The sequence below is a fragment of the Aquarana catesbeiana genome, linkage group LG05 (genome assembly GCF_042186555.1).
Source record: "Aquarana catesbeiana isolate 2022-GZ linkage group LG05, ASM4218655v1, whole genome shotgun sequence".
NCBI lineage: Eukaryota > Metazoa > Chordata > Amphibia > Anura > Ranidae > Aquarana > Aquarana catesbeiana.
Genome location: NC_133328.1, coordinates 456460551 through 456483975, shown reverse-complemented (window position 1 = coordinate 456483975; position 23425 = coordinate 456460551). Strand labels below are relative to the sequence as shown.

The following is a 23425-nucleotide window of genomic DNA, read 5'->3' as shown; positions in this document are numbered from 1 at the left end:
AGTCTAGTCTGGCTTACCACAGCTTCTAAGAGTATTCAACTCATTGTTGTTTGTATTGTTAATTGTGATTAGCTCCTGCTATTGTTTATATACTACTGTGTGAAGCTCGGTGACCACAAGTCTGTGTCCTAAAGGTCATGTCTCTGAGTCATCTAGTCTGGGTAAATGATTTAGTAAACTAGCTCATGTTAATTAGGTTAATTAGGTTACAGGTGTATTGTTAGAGTAATATGAGCAGGAGGGGGGACCTCCTCTTCTACTGTATAAAAAGACTTGTATTCTGGCTCTAATAAATGAGTCCATGTTAGCAGCTAAGCAAGTCTCGTCTTGTTTTGTGCTTATGAGCGGTTGGAATATCTGATATCTATATCCAGACTGGGAGGAAGTGGTATACTGACAGAAGCACACAAGCGGAGTGTGGGACGTTCCGTTACACCCTGCAGTAGGCAGTTGCAATTTGGATGATGGGGTTTATCTGTGTAAATGTTGTGGCAAAGGGAGTTAGTTCCATGAGTTGAATAAGAGTAGCAAACAAGAAGTAGGAAGAAGAAGGTGCATTATCTTCAGTTAAAGACAACTGGCTGCTCTCCGCCTAGGAGAAAGCAGAAAAAGGCAGGCTTTGTTAGTCTCTCAACTAACTCCTCTGCATGCTGTGGGTGTATAGAACTGCCAATTCGATAGAGAGAGAAGACAGAGATGCCCTGACACTTGATGGTGCAGCCCGCTTTGTCCTGCAGAATCCTCAAGCCCCCTAATACCTCTATTTACAGAACCTCAGACTCTCAATTTAGGTCTATCTGATATTTTAAATAAAGGGGATTGCCTAACCTTAATAGCAGCTATGGCAACATGGGAAATAAATATGCATTGCTTTGCTGCACTATACATAACCATACCAGTTTGTGGTGATGTACTGCAAACAAAGGGTAGCTTAGCTGTACAGGGGCTGAAAAGGCCCTATGTGATAGCATAGTGCAGTTGACAGGTCTTCTTTAAGGAGACATCAGGAGTTTATTACATGTTTAAGGAGATACCAGTAATCTCACTTTAATGCTCTTTCTTACAATGTGATCAGCTGACTCATTGTGGTAGATTTGCTACAGCTAAAGAAGTAGACTTTGCAAAATGTTTGTTCACCCGAGAGCAATAAATTTGATGAAACTGTCTTCAATCAGACTTGCTAATTTTTCCATTGTACATGATTGGGTATTCAAAGTGAACACAAGTTCTCCTTATTTGCTAACATTCACTCTGCAAAGTTAACATTCACTTTCCCAATTTGCTATATCATAGGAAATATCTAGAAGTTTTATTTATGCCTAAGCAGTACCCTTTTGTCTTGAATTTCTCCTAAAAAGTGCAATTTCTGTGAGGGTGCATAGGTACTCCTGTGTCTACAGTCTCATAGGTGTATAATGTATCTGAGGTATGAGATCACTGCTTTCTCTGACTGAAAGTCTCAGGAGATTTGGAGTAAGATTTGGTGATTGTCACTACTTTGCTGCTCACTGTTCTCCTTGCTGGTGGAGTCTTACCAAAGCTCTACCAAGATGGCTGCCTCTATATACACAGAGCAAAACAAGGCATGGCATGTGGAAATATCGGCTGCAAGGAGACCACTGGCAACACTACAACAATATGCTATAACTTTTCTTTAAGGCCCCTTTCACACTGGGGCGGTGTGTGTGTTGACAGTAAAGTGCCGCTATTCTTAGCAACGCTTTACCGTCAATTTTGCGGCGCTATTAGCGGGGAACTTTTACCCCCCCCCGTTAGTGGCCGAGAAAGGGTTAAAACTACCGCAAAGCGCTGCTGCGGCAGCGCTATGCCGGTGGTATAGCCGCGCTGCCCAATTGATTTCAATGGGCAGGAGCGGTTTAGGAGCGGTGTACACCGCTCATTCACTGCTCCAAAGATGCTGCTAGCAGGACTTTTTTCACTGTCCTGCTAGCGCAACGCTCCAGTGTGAAAAGCTCTTGGGGCTTTCACATTGGAGAAACAGCAGCGGCTCTTTCAGGGCACTTTGCAGGCATTATTTTTAGCAACATTATACCGTAGCTGTAAAGGTAATTTTAAAACAATATCACTGATAAGCCTTACTTGATATCCTCCCAAGGTGATTTTGATGGAGACATCCAGGGGCTTGTTTGTGACTCCAGCAACTGACTTTATTAAAGACATGAACAATAGAGGGAACCAGACAATACAAATCAGAAGAACCACAATCATGCCGCCCATTCCATATTTCACAACTTTTTTCTTTTTCTGACCACGGGGCTGAGGATATCTCTAAGGAAGAACAATTGCAAATGTTAAAATACACGCATAACACCCTAAGTGCCGGTTCACACAGGGGCGACTTGTCAGACGACCTAGTCGCCTGACAAGTCGCCTCCCGTTCTGTACAATGGAACCATTCTGATAGGAGCGACGCAAGTCGCTCCGACTTAGAAAAGGTTCCTGTACTTCTTTTGGGGCAACTTGAGGCGACTTGCATAGACTTCTATACAGAAGTCGTTTTGCAAGTCGCCGTGGATGTCGTGTGCAGGTCGCCTCGGTGAGGCGACCTGCAAGTAGTGCCGCCCCTAGTGTGAACCGAGCCTTACAGCAATTTCAAAATATTTTTACAGGTTTTCAAATATGGTGAGAGAAGTGTTTTTAGCTTTCCGGACTGCTATTATACATAAGCAAGAAATATACACAGTTGCAGTGCGTAATGTGTGCGTTATTGCGTATATTACTGCAATACAAGGCAGAACCATTCATTGCTAACCATTTTCTGCTTACCCACGGCATCATTTTTAAAAGTTTTGAATGCCGGGGATGGGGGTGAGGGGGGAAAGATCAACTGATCACATGACCAATGTGATTGGCTGTCACTTAGCGAGATCTCAGCACAGAAACATAGGCTGCCCAGTGACACAAATGTGCAGCATGTGGGTGTTAAAGCTCACTCTTTTGTCACTGCACTTATTTGTTAGGGGTTAATGGTACCCCAAGTCACCTTGCCAATGTAGTGCACCGCAACACATAGTAACACAGCACTGTACTTTGTGATGTGCTGCATTGAAAAACTGTAGGCATGTCCACTTTTTTAGTTTAGTCTGTGTATTTCATGCCCATTCAAATGACTAAAGTTCCACTTTAATACTTACATACCTTAACACTCCATGTTAACATACGTAAGTATTAAAGTGGAACTTTAGTCAGAAAATTTAGTCCTGTTAGATCACTTCATGCTGGCCTTTTTTGCAGGTATAGCTATGTAAAACATTAAAAATAAGTGCCTATTCTGTTTAAAATCCAGTAATACACCATCTCACCCTGCTCTGCACATGCTCAGTTGCTCTCTATTTTTAGGCACTGTGCTGAATTTGTAGAGGCTGATCTGCTGACACTCTAAAGAATTACTGCTGTTCCAAGGCTCTGGGCTTTAGCAAAATGGCAGCCTCCAGCAAAAAGAATCAGGAACAATACTGGAGGCAATTTACAGCACACACTAATTATGGTAGCATAAATATTTATGTAGAATGTCCCATGACCACAACAGTGTGAATGGGCCTGCCAACACTAGTGTGTTGCACGAAAATCTATGGAACACAGTGCAATGTGTTGTTTTGCTGTACATTTTGAATGGCACTCCAATGCTCCAGCACTTGTGTGATACTGCAATGCACAGATGTGACCTGTCCCCCAAGAGTGGACACATACTTCTAGTCTGATGGGTTCATTTTAAATACTTAAAACAAACACATCAGCTGCATTCTGAACTTTTTGTTAGCAGCTAAGAATGTTAAAGACAAAATTAAAGTCAAATACATCAAGAAGAATTGTACGTTTTATTTTCCTTTAGCTAATAATGTTCTATGACACAATCCTATTTATTTTTATATTGTATAATGGAATGACAAGACATTCATTACCTTTTCAGATTCTCGCCAACATTTTAGTATAAATATATGAGCATAAATATCTTCTACACAGATCCAGCTGGAAAGGCTGAGTGTGGTGTCAGTCCATACCCAATCCATGACAGCTCGTAGCTCAGTTAAAAATGGCACCAAACGAAACCTGTGGAAAGACATCACATATCACTAGAGCCATTGAAAGTTCTACTTGCCTTGCAGAAAAGTCTGCGTGGAAATGTATCTCTTCTTGTTAATCCTTTGTAAAACTGGACATATATGATGTTACTTCATGTGTGTATGCTGGGTTAAATTTTACGTTCTATTGAAGCTGAACTTCAAGCAAACAGCTACATGCACAGAAGAATTACATAGGAGCTATATTACTTGCATTGGATTTGTATTTCTGCCATTCATTCCTAAAATATACACAACCCAGCTAGACAGCACAGCCAGTGGAGACCTTTCCTTTTCTCCACTGCTGTTATATGATTCAACTAGGTCCTTCTCCCAACCTTTCCTTGGACAGAGAAGAAGCAGTCAGTTGATGAGCTAATAACTCTTTCACTCCCATCAGCATGTTCCTTGTTAGAACATGTGCACTAAAGCAAAACTGGCTGCCATTGCTTTTTCTCCATCTCATTTTGAGCTCTGATATACAAAGATTTTAAGAGGTTGATACAAAGTCAAATTCAAGTACCTACACTAGATTTTGGCCCATTCTGCACACATGTATAAAAATATGGCTAAAATCCTTGCTTCCTTAAAGCAAGGAAGTAAATCTGCCACATCACACATGGCAGATTTGCCTTTGTACAAATTAAACCTGGAACAGCAAGTCAGAGAAACGTGTAAAGTGTTTGTTACCCTAAAAAAAATTATTGATCCTGTTCCTTTTAAGAATGTTATGCAGCACAGTGCTTGTGCTGTGTAATTTGGCCCCCTGTATCCCCTGAAATGCCTGGCTGATCCTGCCTGGTTCTGCCCTCCCCTCTGTAAACTGACCACAGGTTATTATGGCTGCTGAGCCTTGACACTGTGGTCAGTTTATGTGCCTCTGTAATCCGCAGCTCTCCTCTGTCCTCTCTCCCCCATTCTCTCCCCCACCCTCCCTGCCTGTCAGCTCTTACAAGTGCCCGCCCCCCTCCTGCTGCTAAAATTACTCTTAAATTTTCACACAGATGTCCCTGTTTGCGAATGACAAGTGTCCCAGTGTCTGTGCTTTATAAATAAAATGCCCCTATATACCTGATTTCAGAACACCTCTCAGCACTGACGTCAGCGGGGCCGGGCACGTGAGTGCCGAGCGGCGTTCTAAAATCAGGTATACAGTGGCATTTTATTTATAAAGCACACACACTGGGACACTTGTCATTAGCAAACAGAGAAGATTGTGGAGAGAGAACAGGTTAGTTGGGTGGATTGATATTCAATCTGTCACAAATGTTTTAAAAATTGCCTGTTTGATCTCACCTTTAAGTCACAGAGCAACCTAAGTAACCCATAAATCAAATAATCAGAAAGCATCCTTTTTTTCAGTTTTGTGCAATGCTATGTGTTACTCACTATGTGTTACTCACTATGGGTAACTGCATATCATTACAATTGTTGCCAAAAAATAGCTGGCATGTATGTACAGACAAACGTGGTGATAATGAAGTGAAGATTGCAACTCATGTACTGACACTTACCCTTGGAAAAGGAACAGATTGACATAATTGTAGCTCTTTGTCAAGAAGTTCCCAAGCACACGTGTAGGATATCCACAACGGATTTGATATGCGGAAAGTCCAAAGTAGATACACTTCACAAAATACCACAGTTGGGCAACAATGTTCTGGCTAAACTTCCTGTATAATACCAAAGACAAACAGGATTATTGCCCCATTAACATCATATGACAATTGTATTGCAACTATTGATTAGCCAGGATATATTTTTTATAGATACCTTTCTGTTACGCCTGGCAAAATGAAAAACATCCAAAAATGTATTCCAAATACCAGGATGACTTGGAAAATTACTTTTCCCATAACAGTTTTTCTAAGATAGAGCGCGCGATCCACAACCATGGTACCAAACTGGATCAACACCATCACTAAGAATGCCTCCGGGACCTGGTCTTCTGACAATGATGAAGTGATGTCTGCTGCTGCTGAGTGTTTCTGAGAGCATAAACAAGATTAGATACTTACTGAGGAACTGCAGTATTCACATGACTTTTTAGGTTATCAATATCTCTAGTCTTTGTAGTGTTGCTTTGAATGAACCTAGCTTTGTAGAAATGCAGGTGCTACCATTGCCAGCTTAAGGAAGTTTTTTTATTTCCCTGGTTTTCATTTTTATCCTCTGGATTCACTACATAGTGCAGGGTTCTTAACCTTGAGGGTTTGGGAACGAAATGATGGGGTATTGGATCTGAGTGATGAATAATTTAAAAAAATTAAATAGGATTCTTTGTATTTTAAAATCTGAATTCAAAGTAGAGAAGTTATCTTGATGTGTCAGATAACATGCCAGTAACCCTGTCAGTAATTGTACCTAGATTCAATGTTTTAATTGCACAAAAACAAAAGCATATTGGACAAGCAAATGGGTTGTCTGCAATCATGGAAAAGGTTAAGAACCTTTGTATTAAAGGATATTTAAACCCAAGAACAAAAGTGTAATAAATTGCATCTCACCAGTCCTTAGATGTGGTGGTTACATTAAGCATCCCATAGATGATCCGATTCCCCTTCCTTTTTTCCTTCCCTTTTTATCTTATTTTTCGAATATAAACTACTAGTCCTATCAAACCCCCTGTAATGGAGATAAACAAAGGCAAACATCTTTGTAGACCAACCTGGGTGACAATCATGGCTGCCTCTATAGCTACAGTGCAGGAGTAAACATACACAGCCAGGAACAGGAAGTGTGCTATTCATAGGATTACCAGGTGAAAAAGTCTCATAAAAAGGAGAATTAATGCAGTCACTACATCTAAGGACTAGTAAGCTGCAGTATATTACATTTTTGCTTATGGGTTTAGAAATGCAGTGTAGTATGCAGATTAAGTGTAGTATTGTACCTTGTTTGTACTGGGCTCATGGTTCACCAAGCAGTGCAAAATGACAGCCAGGCAACTATTGTTATCTTACTCACTTTTGACACCTCACATTTCCTTACCTGGCTGGTTTACCTATTCAATAACAAAGAGAGCAGCTTATGAAATATGAATAAAGAGTTATAGTTTTGTCCCAGTTTTCTTTATATTAACTGTAAATTGTACACTGTATTGGAGGAGCTGCACAGTGAGGAGCAATGAAGCAGTATTTTCTGTGCATAAGGGCTTGGGCCAGTTATAACAACTCTACTTTTCATACCCTCCTACATCAGGCATACCAGCTTTAGTAATTAAATAAGTGCAAGCACTCCAAAGAGGGATGCTATATGACCAATATGTGTCAAAAATATACAGTATCTCACAAAATGAGTACACCCCTCACATTTTTATAAATATTTTATTATATCTTTTCATGTGACAACACTGAAGAAATGACACTTTGCTACAATGTAAAGTAGTGAGTGTACAGTTTGTATAACAGTGTAAATTTCCCCTCAAAATAACTCAACACACAGCCATTAATGTCTAAACCACTGGCAACAAAAGTGAGTAAAAATGTCCAAATAGGGCCCAAAGTCCCAATATTTTGTGTGGCAACCATTATTTTCCAGCACTGCCTTAACCCTCTTCGGCATGGAGTTCACCAGAGCTTCACAGGTTGCCACTGGAGTCCTCTTCCACTCCTCCATGACGGCATCACAGAGCTGTTGGATGTTAGAGATCTTGCGCTCCTCCAACTTCCGTTGGAGGATGCCCCACAGATGCTCAAGTTATTTTGAGGGGACAGCAAATTAACACTGGTATACAAGCTGTACACTCACTACTTTATATTGTAGCAAAGTGTAATTTCTTCAGTGTTGTCACATGAAAAGATATAATAAAATATTTACAAAAATGTGAGGGGTGTATTCACTATTGTAAGATACTATATATACATAGTGTATAAACATACATAAAATATAATTGTGCTATGCACTTAAATTGATTTTCCGTCTGTACATGGTACCTTAAAAAACATATTAATGAACAGTGGCGGCCTATCCATTAGGGGCACTCTCTCTCCACGCCACCCCCTATATGACTAATGGATAGATTTATGCATAGCATGAAACCATCCATGGTCGCCGCTGCTATCCCCTATTCAGGCATCTGGCCCCTCTCAGGACGCTGGGCACCTGAATTACAGCAGCGGGGGTGAATTTTTGAAGCACCCGATTAGAGCCATAGACTCTAATAGGTTTCAAAAGATGTGGGCTTGTGGTGCAGAGCATTGCCTAAATTGGCCCTAGTATGTGTATGTATGAATGTGAGTTAGGAACCTTAGACTGTAAGCTCCTTGAGGGTAGTGACTGATATGAATGTACAAAATATGTGTAAAGCACTGCGTAAATTGGCGCTATATAAGTACCTGTAATAAATAAGTAGTCATTTTGATCTGGTGAGTATGCATTTTGGGACTGAAGCACCAGAGGAGAGGTGCTATTTACAGCGTTTTTTTTAGAGTGTGGAGTGTGATACCATAACACTTTAAAGGTCATCACCTAATTTGGATGATTCGCAAGTTGTTTTTAAGCACATTTTGAATAAATGGCATTTTAATCACTATCTATAGACAGCAGTTGGGGAAAGAAATAAAAAAATATAATTTTATTATTGTAAAGGGAGCACAGGTGTACTTATTAAGTTTGTATCCTCTTTATTAAACTGGGTGTCACTTAAGATATCCAAATGTGAGGTGTCTTTTGCTTTATTTCAACCAACATTTTAAACCTGTATAGGTCTAAAATTGGCCACAAACACTGGAATGCAGCCAGACATGCATCTATAGCTGATCATCTGTTGATGTAAAAAAAGTGTGGCTTCTTCCATAAACAAGAGCACTTCTTCCACACTATCTACCCTATTTAGGCATAGATGTAGGGCAGGGGCAGCAAAACCTCCCAGAGAAAGCAATGTTTGGTTAAGGCTTAGTAACCCTTTCTGATCCCGTAAATCCCACCCCCCAAAAAAACATTGTGAAGGTGCCCTATAGACATTATACCATCACCTAATCCAGCCATAAAATAATCAGACTGACATCTAAAGTCTATAGGCACCTTAATCGTTTGTTGTTTTATTTATTCCTTTAACAAAATTAGTATTATCTGACATTTCCAAGTGGAATTAACACATATTAAAATGTGTAATGTATCTTGCACAATATGTTATTAATTTGCCTTCTACCAGAACAAATTTGGCACCTTGTTTAGTATAATAACTTACTCCAAATGCCCAGAAGCCAAACACAATAATGATGAAGTCTACTGTGTCTGCCAGGAACATTAACACATAGACATCTGTCACAGCACTGTAGTCTGGATGAATGAGATTGTAGAAGAACTGTCGGATTGGCAAGTATATTTGAAGGACTCTGAAAGAAAACGCAGATATAGCCCATTATCAGTTAAGAGTACATAGTCTTTTGCTGCTCTGTTCTCAGTTGCTTTGTAGATGTAAAACATGTACAGCTTGTTCTGAAATATATTATGTATTGTTACACTGAACTATGATTAAAAGTGAAGGTTGTTTGCAAAAAGAAAACACACTTTCTAAAGTCTTAATAGAGCTGATAAGCAAAAACTGGAGCAAGCTCAGAGCTGTTACTCGTAGGAACAAATCAGATTTCTTGCTGCCTTTGGTGAAAGCTGATTGGTTAATTAAATAAATGTGCAGCGCTAAAAACACATCTCAGAATAAACTGTGACCATAAGTGTTCATGTGAAACTCAAAACAAATTTTTGTGTGGAAAAAAACATTAATGAATAAATTCACACTGATAATGTGCATAAAAAACAAGAGAAGCCTGAATTCACGAATAAAGGGAACCCAATGTGTAGTGAGTCCAAAAAATATGAACCAAAATTTATAACATCCTCATGGCACCAGGAGTGAGAACAATTTGTGAAGTTGCAATTAGAGAATCCACCACCAATTAGATGAAGGCTTACCAGAACACTTGGACCCAAAAGGGCATACGCCCAATGAGTCAAAGAGGCTTGTGGTGATGTATACCAAAGGTAAGGGCATCAATGCAGACAACCACTGATATATAAGTCAGGTGTTCCCCCGGATCTTCTGATGGCTCTCAAAGGTGGTCATCTCCAGAGTACATGATTTGAGAAGATGAAACAGCGCTTTGGTACATGTATAGTTGTAGCAGTGGAGCTCGTCCCACTGAAATCTGATTGGTTGCCAAAGGTAACTTCTTTATTTTTGCTTTTTGCTTTTATTTTATTTTTTTACAGTTTATGCAAATTAGCTCTAATGCATCCGATGGTAAATAGGAAAGAAATGATTTCCCCTGAAACAGTATCCCCTAGGCTGAACACAAAGGCTTTAGTATATTTCTATAGTATGTTTAGCAAAATACATAGAAAGTGTTTTTGTTTTACAACAATGAAAAATGTATTGTTTAATAAGAACACAGAAGATGCACGTGTATCATTTTTTTTGTACAACCACCAAGATTAAAAATATAGCAATGTTAAGCTTCTTACGTCTTAATAGTAAATGCTTTTGCTTTGATGAGTTGCTCTCGAAGCTTTTCTAAAAGCAGTTCTTTTCTGGATTTCTGTTTCACACTTAATATGCTACTGCCTTTCTGACTGCTGTTTCGAGTGCTGGTGCTACCTTTAATGGAAACAGATTGCAACAATAATTATTAATTATGTTAAACAGGTGCGATATATATTTTTTATATACTGTAAACTATATAATTAATGTATCAGATATAATGAATGAAATGCTTGACATAAAATCTGTATGAATGTAATGTCCTCTTTAGATTTCTTAATAGTAATATTTATATGAATTATACTCTTCCTTTAATTAATACACTGTTGGTTGACTTATTCACTACTTTACAGTGAGTCATCTTTATCTAAACTTAGTTATGATCTCATGCCTGTGAGTGACCCCGTTTAGTGTAAGTCACTTAAATGAGTTATAAAGCCAGACCCAGTCACTTTGGTCACCCTTGATAAATTGGTCCTGGCCTCTTCTCTCTACTGAGCCCCTCCCTTTTACTTTGACAAAAGCTTACCCTGTCTATGGTCAGATTATGCCTGCAAGTCTTTGGGCAGCTCTGATCCCCAAATATTTGTGACCACATTGAATCATATACCTTTTATGTTGGAACAAAAGTGTATTGAAATTTGCTGTTTTATTATTACAGTATATGGTTACACAAGCAAGGAATGCAATAAGATGGCCCTCAGCGTTACATGTGTCATATACAGGCACTCTTATAGTTACACATTTAAGACAATAACAATGTACTCACAATGTATTAAAATATATAGCAATTACATTTTTGCTCATAAGTTTATATACCCTGGCAGAATTTATGATTTCTTGGCTATTTTTCAGAGAATATGAGTGATAACACAAAAACTTTTCTTTCACTCATGGTTAGTGTTTGGCTGAAGCCATTAATTATCAATCAACTGTGTTTACTCTTTTTAAATCATAATGGCAACAGAAACTACCCAAATGACCCTGATCAAAAGCTTACATACCCCAGTTCTTAATACTGTGTATTGCCCCCCCTTAACATCAATGACAGCATGAAGTCTTTTGTGGTATTTGTGGATGAGGCTCTTTATCTTCTCAAATGGTAAAGCTGACCATTCCTTTTGGCAAAAAGCCTCCAGTTACTGTAAATTCTTGGGCTGTCTTGCATGAACTGCACGTTTGAGATCTCCCCAGAGTGGCTCAATGATATTGAGGTCAGGAGACTGAGATGGCCACTCCAGCACCTTCACTTTATTCTGCTGTAGCCAATGACAGGTCGATTTGGCCGTGTGTTTTGGATCATTGTCATGTTGTATTATCCAAGTACGTCCCATGCGCAGCTTCCTGGCTGATGAATGAAAATGTTCCACCAGTATTTTTTGCTAACATACTGCATTCATCTTGCCAAAACTTTTGACCAAATCTGCTGTGCCTTTGTAGCTCAAACATCCCCAAAACTTCAGCAATCCACTTCCGTACCTTTCATCATAGGCTTTGTTGACTCCTCTCCAAATGCAGTGTTTATGGTTGTGGTCAAAAAGCTAAATTTTGGTCTCATCACTACAAATGACTTTGTGCCAGAAGGTTTGAGGCTTGTCTCTGTGCTGTTTGGCATATTGTAAGTGGGATACTTTGTGGCATTTGCGTAGTAATGGCTTTCTTCTGGCAACTCGACCATGCAGCCCATCTTTCTTCAAGTGCCTCCTTATTGTGCATCTTGAAACAGCCACACCGCAAGTTTTCAGAGAGTCCTGTATTTCACCTGAAGTTATTTGTGGGGTTTTCTTTGCATTCCGAAAATTTTTCCTGGCAGTTGTGGCTGAAATTTTAGTTGGTCTACCTGACCGTAATTTGGTTTCAACAGAACACCTCATTTTCCACTTCTTGATTAGAGTTTGAACACTGCTAATTGGCATTCTCAATTCCTTGGATATCTTTTTATATCTCTTTCCTGTTTTATACAGTTCAACTACCTTTCCCGCAGATCCTTTGACAATTCGTTTGCTTTCCCCATGACTCAGAATCCAGAAATGTCAGTGCAGCACTGGATGAAAGATGCAAGGGTCTGTCAGGGGTCCAGAAACTCATTGACCTTTTATACACACACGCACACTAATTACAAGCAAACAGATCACAGGTAAGGATGGTTACCTTTAATAGCCATTCAAACCCTTTTGTGTTAACTTGTGTGCATGTTATCAGGCCAAAATCACCAGGGTATGTAAACTTTTGATCAGGGTAATTTGGGTAGTTTCTGTTGCCATTATGATTTAAAAAGAGTAAACACATTTGATTGATAATAAATGGCTTCAGCCAAAGACTAACCATGAGTGAAAGAAATGTTTTTGTGTTATCATTCATATTCTCTGAAAAATGGCCAAGAAATCATAAATTCTGCCAGGGTATGTAAACATATGAGCACAACTGTATATAGCTGAAATAAAGTGGAAATACAAGCACTTATGTCACTACTATTACTTTGTGTTTTTAAGGGGTTAGTTCACCCAATACTGATGTTTCAGTTTCCAGTAGATGATGAATTAAACGACCTGACAATTTCTTATATCTCTAAGGCCCTTTTCACATGGGGCGGATCTGTCCGAGCCGAATCCGCCTGCTCAGTGGGGGATGTCCCTGATGATCCCCACTGAGCAGGCGGATGACAGGTCCGTGTCCGCTCGGCTATGCAGAGTGTACAAGGACAGAGCCTGCTCTAATCTATGGGGCGGTCTGATGGAAACGAATTGCATGTCCGCTTCCATCCATTTGTCATCCGATCTGACCTGCTGGACGGATGGCAAACATATCGCCATACGTCTGTTTTCAGCAAATTTTGTAGGAGCAGATGCCAGGCGGATGTCAGCGGACACATGTGGCTGACATCTGCCTCCCCATAGAGGACAATGGGTGGCCCGATCAGGTCCGCCTGAAAAATGGACAGGCAGAACCGAATGCTCCAATTGTGTGAAAGGGGCCTTAGGGGCTTTATTGATAAAACAGCCAAGCTTGATCTCCTGGATCTAAGAACCTGTTGGGGCTATTATAATGTGTTTCCACTTTTCCCTGAATAGAAAGCAGCAACACATGTTCTATAATATTCTTTTAGTTCTTTCTAAGAACAGACATGTATAATATTGTGAGCATGCATTCCTGTAGATCTCAATCAGTAAGTGAGGTGGATTGAACTTACCATGGTTAGAACATAAATAACAGGAAAGCTTTGGGGTTGATTTAGTAAACCTGGAGAGTGCAAAATCTGGTGCAGTTGTACATGGTAGCCAATCAGCTCCCAGCTTCAGCTTTTTAGTTAAAGTGGTTGTAAAGGCAGAAGGTTTTTTATCCTAATGCATTCTATGCATTAAGATAAAAAACCTTCTTTGTGCAGCAGCCGGCCCAGCACCCCTAATACTTACCTGAGCCCCATCTCTCTCCAGCGATGTCCATGAGTACCTTGGAGGTCCAAGACACTCCTCCTGATTGGCTGAGACACAGCAGTGGCGCCATTGGCTCCCGCTGCTGTCAATCAAAGCCAGTCAGCCAATCGGGAGATAGAGGGGGAAGGCCAGGGCTCCATGTCTGAATGGACACAGGGAGCTGTGACTCAGGTCCCCTCATAGCAAGCTGCTTGCTGTGGGGGCATTTGACTGGAGGGAGGGGCCAGGAGCAACAAAGAGGGACCCGAGAAAAGGAGGATCTGGGCTGCTCTGTGCAAATCCACTGCAACAGAGCAGGTAAGTATAACATATTTGTTATTTTTAGAGAAAAAAAAACATGAGACTTTACAATCACTTTAAGCTTTGACAAAAAAAAAAATGGAAGCTGATTGGTTTCTATGCACAGCTGCACCAGATTTTCCACTCTCCAGTTTTACTAAATCAACCCCATTGCCAGCATTAAACTTTCCTGGTTTAACACAATAATTTGCTCCATGCTGCAAAACATTTACCTCTCTTGGATCTGTTGTGTGAGGAGTAACTGGACCTGCGAGATATATGAGATCCACTGCTAGAACTTTTTCTTCTCACAACTGTCCTGTCTTCTGGGAAGTGAACATGGATAGACTCTGCAGAGGCTGCGAGATTGACTGATTTCAGTGACCCAACAGAATCTCTTCTTCCAGAAGCTTCTGAGATCTCACCATCTGATTCATCCTTGTGGGTGGTATTGTCAGTCACCTTGTCCTCATCCCAAAGACCGTGACACTTAAGAAAATACATAAATATTAATAGGCAACTGATGTTACACTGTTTTCAAAATGTCAGTCATACAAGCATACAAACTTAATACTGTAATAAATAAATATGGCTCCCCATTTTTACATTTATACTGTAATGACAAACTATACAGAAAAAAAAAAAAAATAAATATATATAGAAACACACACTAACAACATTATTCATACCATGCTGATCTCTGTTACATGTACAAAAATCTGAAAAGAAATGCTTTAAAAAAAGGGGCAACTAAGTTACCCCATACCATGCAAGAGACTTTGAGGTTCATTCACAAAGGCTTGCTGCATGTATAGTGTCTTTTTCTGCATAGTAGTTTCTTTATGTGTGTAGAGATATCACACTGGCTAAATAACTAAAGGAATAACCTTGTGTTATCAATGCCACATTTCTCTAGGCTTACTGCACAGGTTTTCACTTTACTGAGAACAGATGCTTTGATTTTAGGCTCCATTCACATCTGAACAGTTTGGAATTGCAGGCAGAATTGGCACAGTTCTGCCTATGGTGTCCGTTTATGAAGCAGTGATCAGCGGTGATCCCGAGGATCACCGCTGATCACAGTCCATAAACAGTTTATGAAACAGTGATAATCGGGGGAGAACATGTTTGAACTTGTTCTCCCGCCGATTATCTCTACACGCTGAGAATCCTCATTGAATGACACAGTAAGGGACAGTTTATGAAGCGGTGATCTCACCGCTTCACTAGCGATCTGAGTCAGAATTCACACTCCCAGGTTCACCAGCTCAGAGATGGTGAATCGGGGAGTGAAGAGGAAATCTGGGGGGATCTGAGGGGGAAGGAGGAAGATTTTTAACTTCCTTATGCCTCGTTCAGACCCCCCAACACTGTAACCATGTCCCCCTGTCATATTTATGTGTATACATATATATACATATATACATATAATGTGTATATGTATATATATATAATGTGTGTGTATATACATGTATATATAATGTGTGTGTGTGTATACATATGTATATAATGTAGGGGGACTCATTATTTTATTAACATTAATCGTCCGTGTATTGAGCGGTGATAATTTATCACCGCTTAATAAACTGACATCTCTGTATTTCTGGTGCTGTAATCTCGTAAAGTCTCAGGAGATTCCAGTATCAGGGGCCGTTCTCCACTGTTTGAAGCATTTGTAGATCTCTTCACTCCTCCAAAGGTGAAGCGATCTACAAAGCTTCATAAACAGGCACACAGAGGAGAAAAATCTTCACTGTGAATGCCGGAGAACGAAGCAGTGAATAGATTTCACTGCTTCATAAACGGACACCTATGTCTCCAAATCATGCTAAAAATGTGAGACGGGCGTTTGGGCGTAGTTTGTTCTTAAAGGCACCCCAAATGCTGTGTGATTTTGCCGCAGCTGACGAACAACAAAACGTGTGAAAAACCGTGCTAAAATTTGATACACAAGCTCCTTTGGTGCGTGAAACACGCATAGGGCAGCTCATTTAGGTGAATAGGCTGCCCTATGCACGACACACAGATACATGTGTAAATTACACTAGAAAAAAATATGTGAACAGGGTCTTAAGGGGCCAGTAACGTGGATTAAATCCTAAAGTGGATATTGCTATCTATTGTCTGCATGCACTGTGGTCTGCCTTTTGCTGTTCATTCAGAAAATGAAGGCCATAATGTGTTCTTTCTGTACTCGTGTACTCGTGACTTTTATTTTAATATTGCTCCTCTGGCTCTGACAGTATTACATTTGTAAAGCTCATCCAGGCTTAGTAGCACATTTGTAAATCACATTGGGATTCAGTTGAACATTTGTAAAGCACATCATAACTTTCACATAAGATAACAAGGTAAAGTATTTACATTTTATAAAGGATAAATAAGACCTAATTTTGATGATATTGCCTTGCAAAAATGATTTTATTTCATATGCAAGCCAAAAACAAAGCTAAAAAAAAAAACCACCACATTTTTCTATTTTGCCCTGTGTTAGTTTAACAAAAAAATAGTGTTATTGTATATAAGATACATTAATTTGTCCTGTTTAAAATGACACTAAAATCATAATGCTGGTACATACTATTGCAAAGTAATGTACAAATTAATTAAAAGCTTTACATTTTTTATTTTTTTTGTTGTGACCCTCACAATGTGGACTTGCACTGCGCATGCACGATTTTTGCTGTCTAGAGACGGATTTTTACTGCTATTGCTTATTTGCACCTTATATGCGACCTATGCAGTGTCTGTGGATGCATTAGGAAGCATTTGGTTTTTTTTTTAAATAAAATGTTTTTTGGTCCTCTACACTATTGGAGTCCCCCTCTTTTTTCCTTTATGGTTTTTTCCTGCTGGAGCACTGGCCATTGGAGTTCCTTTTCCTGGAATCGAGGATTTGCCCCAGAGTGTCTTCTGCTATCGTTGGGAGGCTGATATCGGAGGCGACCAGAGGGACATCAGTTGTGGTTCTATAGGATCCCTACACTGATCTGCTATGCCTGTTTAGACCCCCCTGAGTAAGGGCGGTCAAAGGCTTTCTGGTAAGCCTTCATTCTCTCCGGTGGTGGGCAGCACTATTGAGTGGTTTACAGGACATTTTTTTGCACTATATTTTTTTGGACTATTTTTTATGTTCTTAATTTTTTTTTAAATTTGTCATTATTGCTTGGATTTTTTGAGCACAAATTGTTTTTGATGTAAGTTTATTCACTGGTGATATATTGATTGTTTATAATAATTTTTAGATGTTAATTATTATCATTATTGTTCATTCACTCAGATATATGTCCAGCGCTACACTGATTTATCTATACATTTGTTGCCTTATATCGGGGTTATAGTGTCTAGCAGCAGGACTCACATCACGTTTTTCACTAATGATTTTTGTATTTTCACATTGTTTATTTACCTAGCGCAGTTCTTTATTTATTTCTAAAAAGCACACACTTAACCACTTGCCGACCAGCCACCGCAGTTGTACTGAATGGCATGGCTGGGCGAAACGACGTTATGTAACATCGCTTCATCCTGTGGCCACTAGGGGCGTGCGCTCTGTGCTCGCCCATGGAGCCGATGCGAGTGTCTGGCGGTCTCGATCACCGCCAGGCTCCCGCGATCGCTCGGGGCACACGGAGAACCGAACAGCGATCTATCTCTACCCCTACACAGTCCACTCCCCCCTTCAGTTAGAACACACACTAGGGAACACTTTAACCCCTTGCTTGCCCGTAGTGGTTAACCCCTTCGCTGCCAGTGACATTTTTACAGTAATCAATGCATTTTCATAGCCCTGATCGCTGTAAAAATGCCAATAGTCCCAAAAATGTGTCAAAATTGTCCGACGTGTCCGCCATAATGTCGCAATCCTGATAAAAATCGCAGATTGCTGCCATTACTAGTAAAAAAAAAAATGAATAATAAAAATGCCATAAAACTATGCCCTATTTTGTAGACGCTATGACTTTTGCGCAAACCTATCAATATACATTTATTGCAATTTTTTTTACCAAAAATTTGTAGAAGAATACATATCGGCCTAAACTTAGGAAAAAAATAGTTTTTTTATATATTTTGGGGGGATATTTATTATAGCAAAAAGTCAAAAATATTGCGTTTTTTTTTCAAAATTGTCGCTCTTTTTTTTGTTTATAGCGCAAAAAATAAAAACCGCAGAGGTGATCAAATACCACCAAAAGAAAGCTCTATTTGTGGGGAAAAAAGGACGTCAATTTTGTTTGGGTGCAACGTCGCACGACCGCGCAATTGTCAGTTAAAGCGACACAGTGCCGAATCGCAAAAAGTGCTCTGGTCAGGAAGGGGGAAAAATCTTCTGGGGCTGAAGCGACATGTCATAAAGGCCACATATGCTGGCCAAGCTGCACTGACTAATCAGATTCAGTCAGGCTAAACCTGTCCTTTATGAAACATCAATAAGGAGAAAAATAACTCTAGGTCCTTCTTTGTTGGCTAACTTTAAAAAGACGAGTTGTAAAGAAATTCATAATTTTGAATACCATAATTTTCCACCATTTCACAGGTACAAGGCATTTTTGGGGCTATATATAATTGCTATCTATTTCCTCAACACTACAACATCTTTTATTTTATACAAAACAAAACAATGGGGATTAAAATGTGCTTGTGTGCTCTAACATTCCTTTTAATATATGTTTCTGAAAATATGGATTTGGGCAAATATCCTGTTACATAAAAATTGCATCTATGCTTTTTATTGTACAAAATCTCTGGGTTTACAAAACATATAATGTTCTGGGGATTTAAGTACTTTTGCAGGCAAAAATGCAGATTTAAAAAATTGTAAAATTATTCCAGAGAGTAAATGTTTAAAATGTGATACTTAAAAAACAAATAATAAAAAAATAAAAAAAAAATCACAAAAAAAGTTTAATTATCAGTAGTTAGAAAAACAGAAAAAATAGGAACACATTTTATTTAACAAAAAACTTTTTTTCTTTTTCAGATTTAACTGACTTATGCAGATCACCACTCACCCCTTTTATCTGCGAATAAATTAAACAGAATTAATAGAAAAGTGTATTTCTCTATTATTACATATGAACTTTGTTTACAAACACTGTGTTAGTACTGTGGCTTAGTGATTAGCACTTTTGCCTTGCGGTACTAGAATCCCTGGTTTAAATCCAGGTCAGGGTGCTATTTACATGGAGTTTGCATATTCTCACTGTGCTTGGGTGGATTTCCTCCCACACTCCACACCACACCCATGCTGGTAGGTTAATTGGTTCCTGTTTAAGTTGGCTCAGTACATATGCATGTGAGATAGGGACCTCACCCTGTAAGCTCCTTGAGGGCAGGGACTGATGTGAATTTAAAGTCCTGCTTAAACTGACAGTGCTATAGAAATATCTAATATAAACAAAACATCTGTTCTTTGACAGTAGAAGCTGCTGTATTCACAAATCCTGACAAATGTGGGGTGGAGGGGAGAAAAAGGATAGTTGTGTACATTAAGCCCTGTACTTCCATCACTTTTCTATCAAAAACATGTTTAAATGCTAGCATTGTTAGGTTCATGTTTGGACTACAAAGATCACAGTTCTGGATCTCAGGCTCCTGCATTGTTCTGCCCCTGAAAGTGGTGTGTATTAGGTTAATGGGTGAAGCTCTGTGTAGCTTTCTTACCTTTAAGATAGATCTGTGAAAAAATAAAGCAAGTAGCTGAACCAGATCATAATGGACATAGCCTTCTTTTTTTTCTACACCAATTATGTTGGGAGGGTGGTAAGGTTTATCTTTGAATAATTCCAAATTTATGTTCCAGGGAAAGAATCCAAATTGAAAGAAATACTTGATCACTATAGTCACCTACAATAAAACAGAGTCACGTTAGTTATAATCACTCTTTTACTGTGTCAGTTCATTTACATCAGATACTTTAGGTTTAGGTAGCTACTGGCAGGTTGAACTACAATCTGGCTTCTTATAAGACTTCCTTTATTCAGGATGCACAGCAGGTCTCAAGCATACCCCCCTCTGGAGCAAAGGCTCCTGCCCACATTTATTGGAGACTGAATAGGCCAGCAGGCAAATCAGAGTTATAATGTTGGCAAGGTGCAGACCTGGACTGTGGACTAAGTTCTGGAAGAGTTTTGTCAAGAATTAACAATTAGGCTGCTTCTGAACCAAGGTTCCCCTCTACTCATTGAAATGCCTTAAGTTAAAGAAGAAAATGAAGCATGAAAGAAGAAAAAGAAGGCTGAATCAATGAGGTGGCTATGTGTAGTAAGATTGTCTTATATTCAAATATAGTAGTTATTACGTTATATTCTTCAGAATGTAGGTGTGTTAAGTACAGCTGATAAATTACTGCAACTGAAACAGAAATATCCTAAGAACGAGGAGCTGTTGATCTTTTAAACACATTGGATACTATTTCTTAATATAAGACAGTCTTTAACACATTAACCACCTCATCTATTGATCCTTCTTTGCTATCCATTTCCTTAGTCTGGAAGGATGCACGTTACAAAGTTACACTGGAAAGGGAAGCATTTGTTCATCATAACCTTTTATAAGTTCAAATAATTTAATCCTAAGCAATATTATATGTGTTTGGAGTGTGCCAAATTTTCATATATCAACGCAGTTTTAAAACAGTGATTTGACATTTTTGGCCAGCTTTCAGGGAAATGGCTGAAGAACTGACAATCTTACCAGCACTCATCATGGTCACTTCAGGCGGCCTCCCGTGCGCATGCGCGCACGCAGATGCGCAACGGCATGAACAGGCTCACAAAGATGCACATGCACAACGTGACAGATGCTGGTGCCCTCTGGCCTATTTAAACCTACTGCTGACACCTGCAGATTGCTGGATTATCGTCAGCTCCCCCCGTAATTCCCTGTGCTTCTATGTATACTTGGACTCTTGGACCTCCCGTTACAGACCCAGCTTGTTGTTGTGACCTGCTTATCCTTGGCTTGACCCTTAGCTTGTCCCTTGGTTTGCACCCTGACTCTGCTCCTGTCTTCATCGTGTTTGACCCCCGGCTTGGTTCACGACTTTGCTATTATCAATATCTCCGTGTGTGATCCTGGCTTGTTCCAGTTCTACTATCTGAACCTATCTTGGACTGATCTGCTGTGTAGGAACCCTGGCCCGGCTCCTGATCCTGTTCCTGATTTACTGCACTGCCACATACATCTGGCACCACCCAAGCACATCTGCCTTACAGCGCATCCTGCCTGTTCCAGCTAATCTCCGATGACTTCAGTAACCGACAAACCGTGTTTCTTTGGGCACTGCACTCCCTGTACCACTCTCAGGGGTGCGCTCCATTCAGCTGCAAGGGGAGCCCTCTCAGCACTTCGGCCTCACACCTGGAACGTGCCACCAGCTGTCCGATATGAGAGTAAGGTTATTTTGGTTATCAATGGCCATTTGCTGTCATTACTGAAAGCACTTTAAAATCAGAGGAGCAGGTTACTCAGATGGATATTTATGGCAAGGGGTCATAAATAACAAATTCAATTTCCTGGATAAAGATTCACACATAGAACCCCACAGTGTTTTATAGGGGTTATAGTTGCCCCAGAGTGAATGAACATTGCAGTTCCTGGGAAAGGAATTTGCATCATACGCACCCTCAAGACACCTTGCAGTGCTAAGGACAATAATATCTGCTTGCTATCATTCAGAGGCAGGCTGTAACCTACTGTTGACCTGAATCAAAGTACCCTCTCACAGTATGATGGGACCATCTGCTGGAAGCCAGCGAGCATGGCAGAATCATATGACAATTGTGGACTGGACGAAGGACACTTAGGGGGGTTGTAAGGCATGTTTATGTGGGCATGCCTGAGTATGAGCAGGGTATGTTACCTTTTTAAGAAGCAGTAGGCAAGCCTTATCTTTCACTGATGAACCCCAACCAAGATACAGGACTTAGAGGACAGACTTTCTGCATAACATATTATCTTTGCTCTTATATTGTACTGATTCATTAACATTCATTTAGACTTGTATTTGTCCATATTAGTGATATTTTTTTCTCACTTACTTACATTTCTTATATTTGTTTATTGTGTTGATGTTGGCGACAGCACTTTATAAGTTACGTACCTCCGTATATACAATTGCAGTCATCCAAAACCGCTTGCTAGGTCGTGGCACAGATAGCATGGCCCACAGAAATATGAGGATTGGCAGCACAAGTGTTATCATAGAAGCAGAAATCATATGATTGAGGATAATAACAAAATAGCACACCATTTCTGATCTGGCCACCAATGTGTTGTATAGGGCATAAATTAGTTGCAGCAAGCGTGGCTGTCCAGAGTAAAACTTTTCTGAATCTTCTAGCTCTTCATCTTGAAACATTCTGTGAAATAACACAAAGAGGAAATTTGATGTTTCTGGCCAATAAGGAGCTAAATGTTTTGCAGGTCCATTTCTCATCCTAACATGAAAGCATGTGGCTTCTGACATTGAAGTGATCCATACTTGTTATGTTGAATGCTTTACTTCAGCATTGGAAATGAGGTAAAGTAGTACACCTGGTATAGAATCTTCCTGCCACCCTACACTGTTCCTGCCACCCTACACTGTTCCAAAAGTTCTACTTCTGGGCAAATGGTTAATGTCAATACATTACTACTGTGAATACTTAAATCCTATTAGCTGTCTGGAGCTCGGAAACTTGGTCTTAAGTGGGCCATAGATGTATGGAATAATTCCTAGGAAATTTCATATGAAAATTCTCAGAACATTTGAATGTCATTCGAAAGATTTTGTTTGTTTTTAACATTTGAACGTTGATTTGACCCACTAATCATTAGAGAAATGAATAAACTTGCTTAAAACATTTTTTTCCTTTAAACCCCTCCAGGGTTCACTGGAGTTCGGGGCTGTGGAAGGGGCGAGAGCAGCTGGCTTAACCTCTCAGAGGCTGAGTGCTGAGAGGCAGAGCCAGCTGCTGGTCAGGCATCTGGGTAGATCCAGAAAGTATTGTTGGGATGCAGCCACAGACTGGAGTGGTTCTGTGACATCAGCGGATAGCGGACTTTAGCCTGCTGTCGGTTGATTCTGGGTCACAGGAGTGCAAAAGTAAATCTACTCCAGTGACCCACATGAGAAGTGTGACTAAACAAACTTTGGCCAAACCTCT

General features: G+C 39.8%; 1 protein-coding gene across 5 annotated transcripts in view; it reads right to left on the bottom strand.

Annotated features, from left to right (window-relative positions):
• Window positions 1-23425, bottom strand: part of PIEZO2 (piezo type mechanosensitive ion channel component 2) — a 465998-nt gene that overhangs the window by 21113 nt on the left and 421460 nt on the right. For all 5 annotated transcript variants that reach the window (XM_073631329.1, XM_073631330.1, XM_073631332.1 and 2 more), the window contains 9 exons: window positions 22381-22639; window positions 19941-20123; window positions 14510-14765; window positions 10548-10680; window positions 9274-9421; window positions 5856-6070; window positions 5597-5755; window positions 3924-4071; window positions 2101-2289 (listed from right to left, as the gene is read on the bottom strand). In XM_073631329.1, the coding sequence (XP_073487430.1) occupies window positions 2101-2289; window positions 3924-4071; window positions 5597-5755; window positions 5856-6070; window positions 9274-9421; window positions 10548-10680; window positions 14510-14765; window positions 19941-20123; window positions 22381-22639 (1690 nt within the window). The remainder of the gene's footprint in view (window positions 1-2100; window positions 2290-3923; window positions 4072-5596; window positions 5756-5855; window positions 6071-9273; window positions 9422-10547; window positions 10681-14509; window positions 14766-19940; window positions 20124-22380; window positions 22640-23425) is intronic.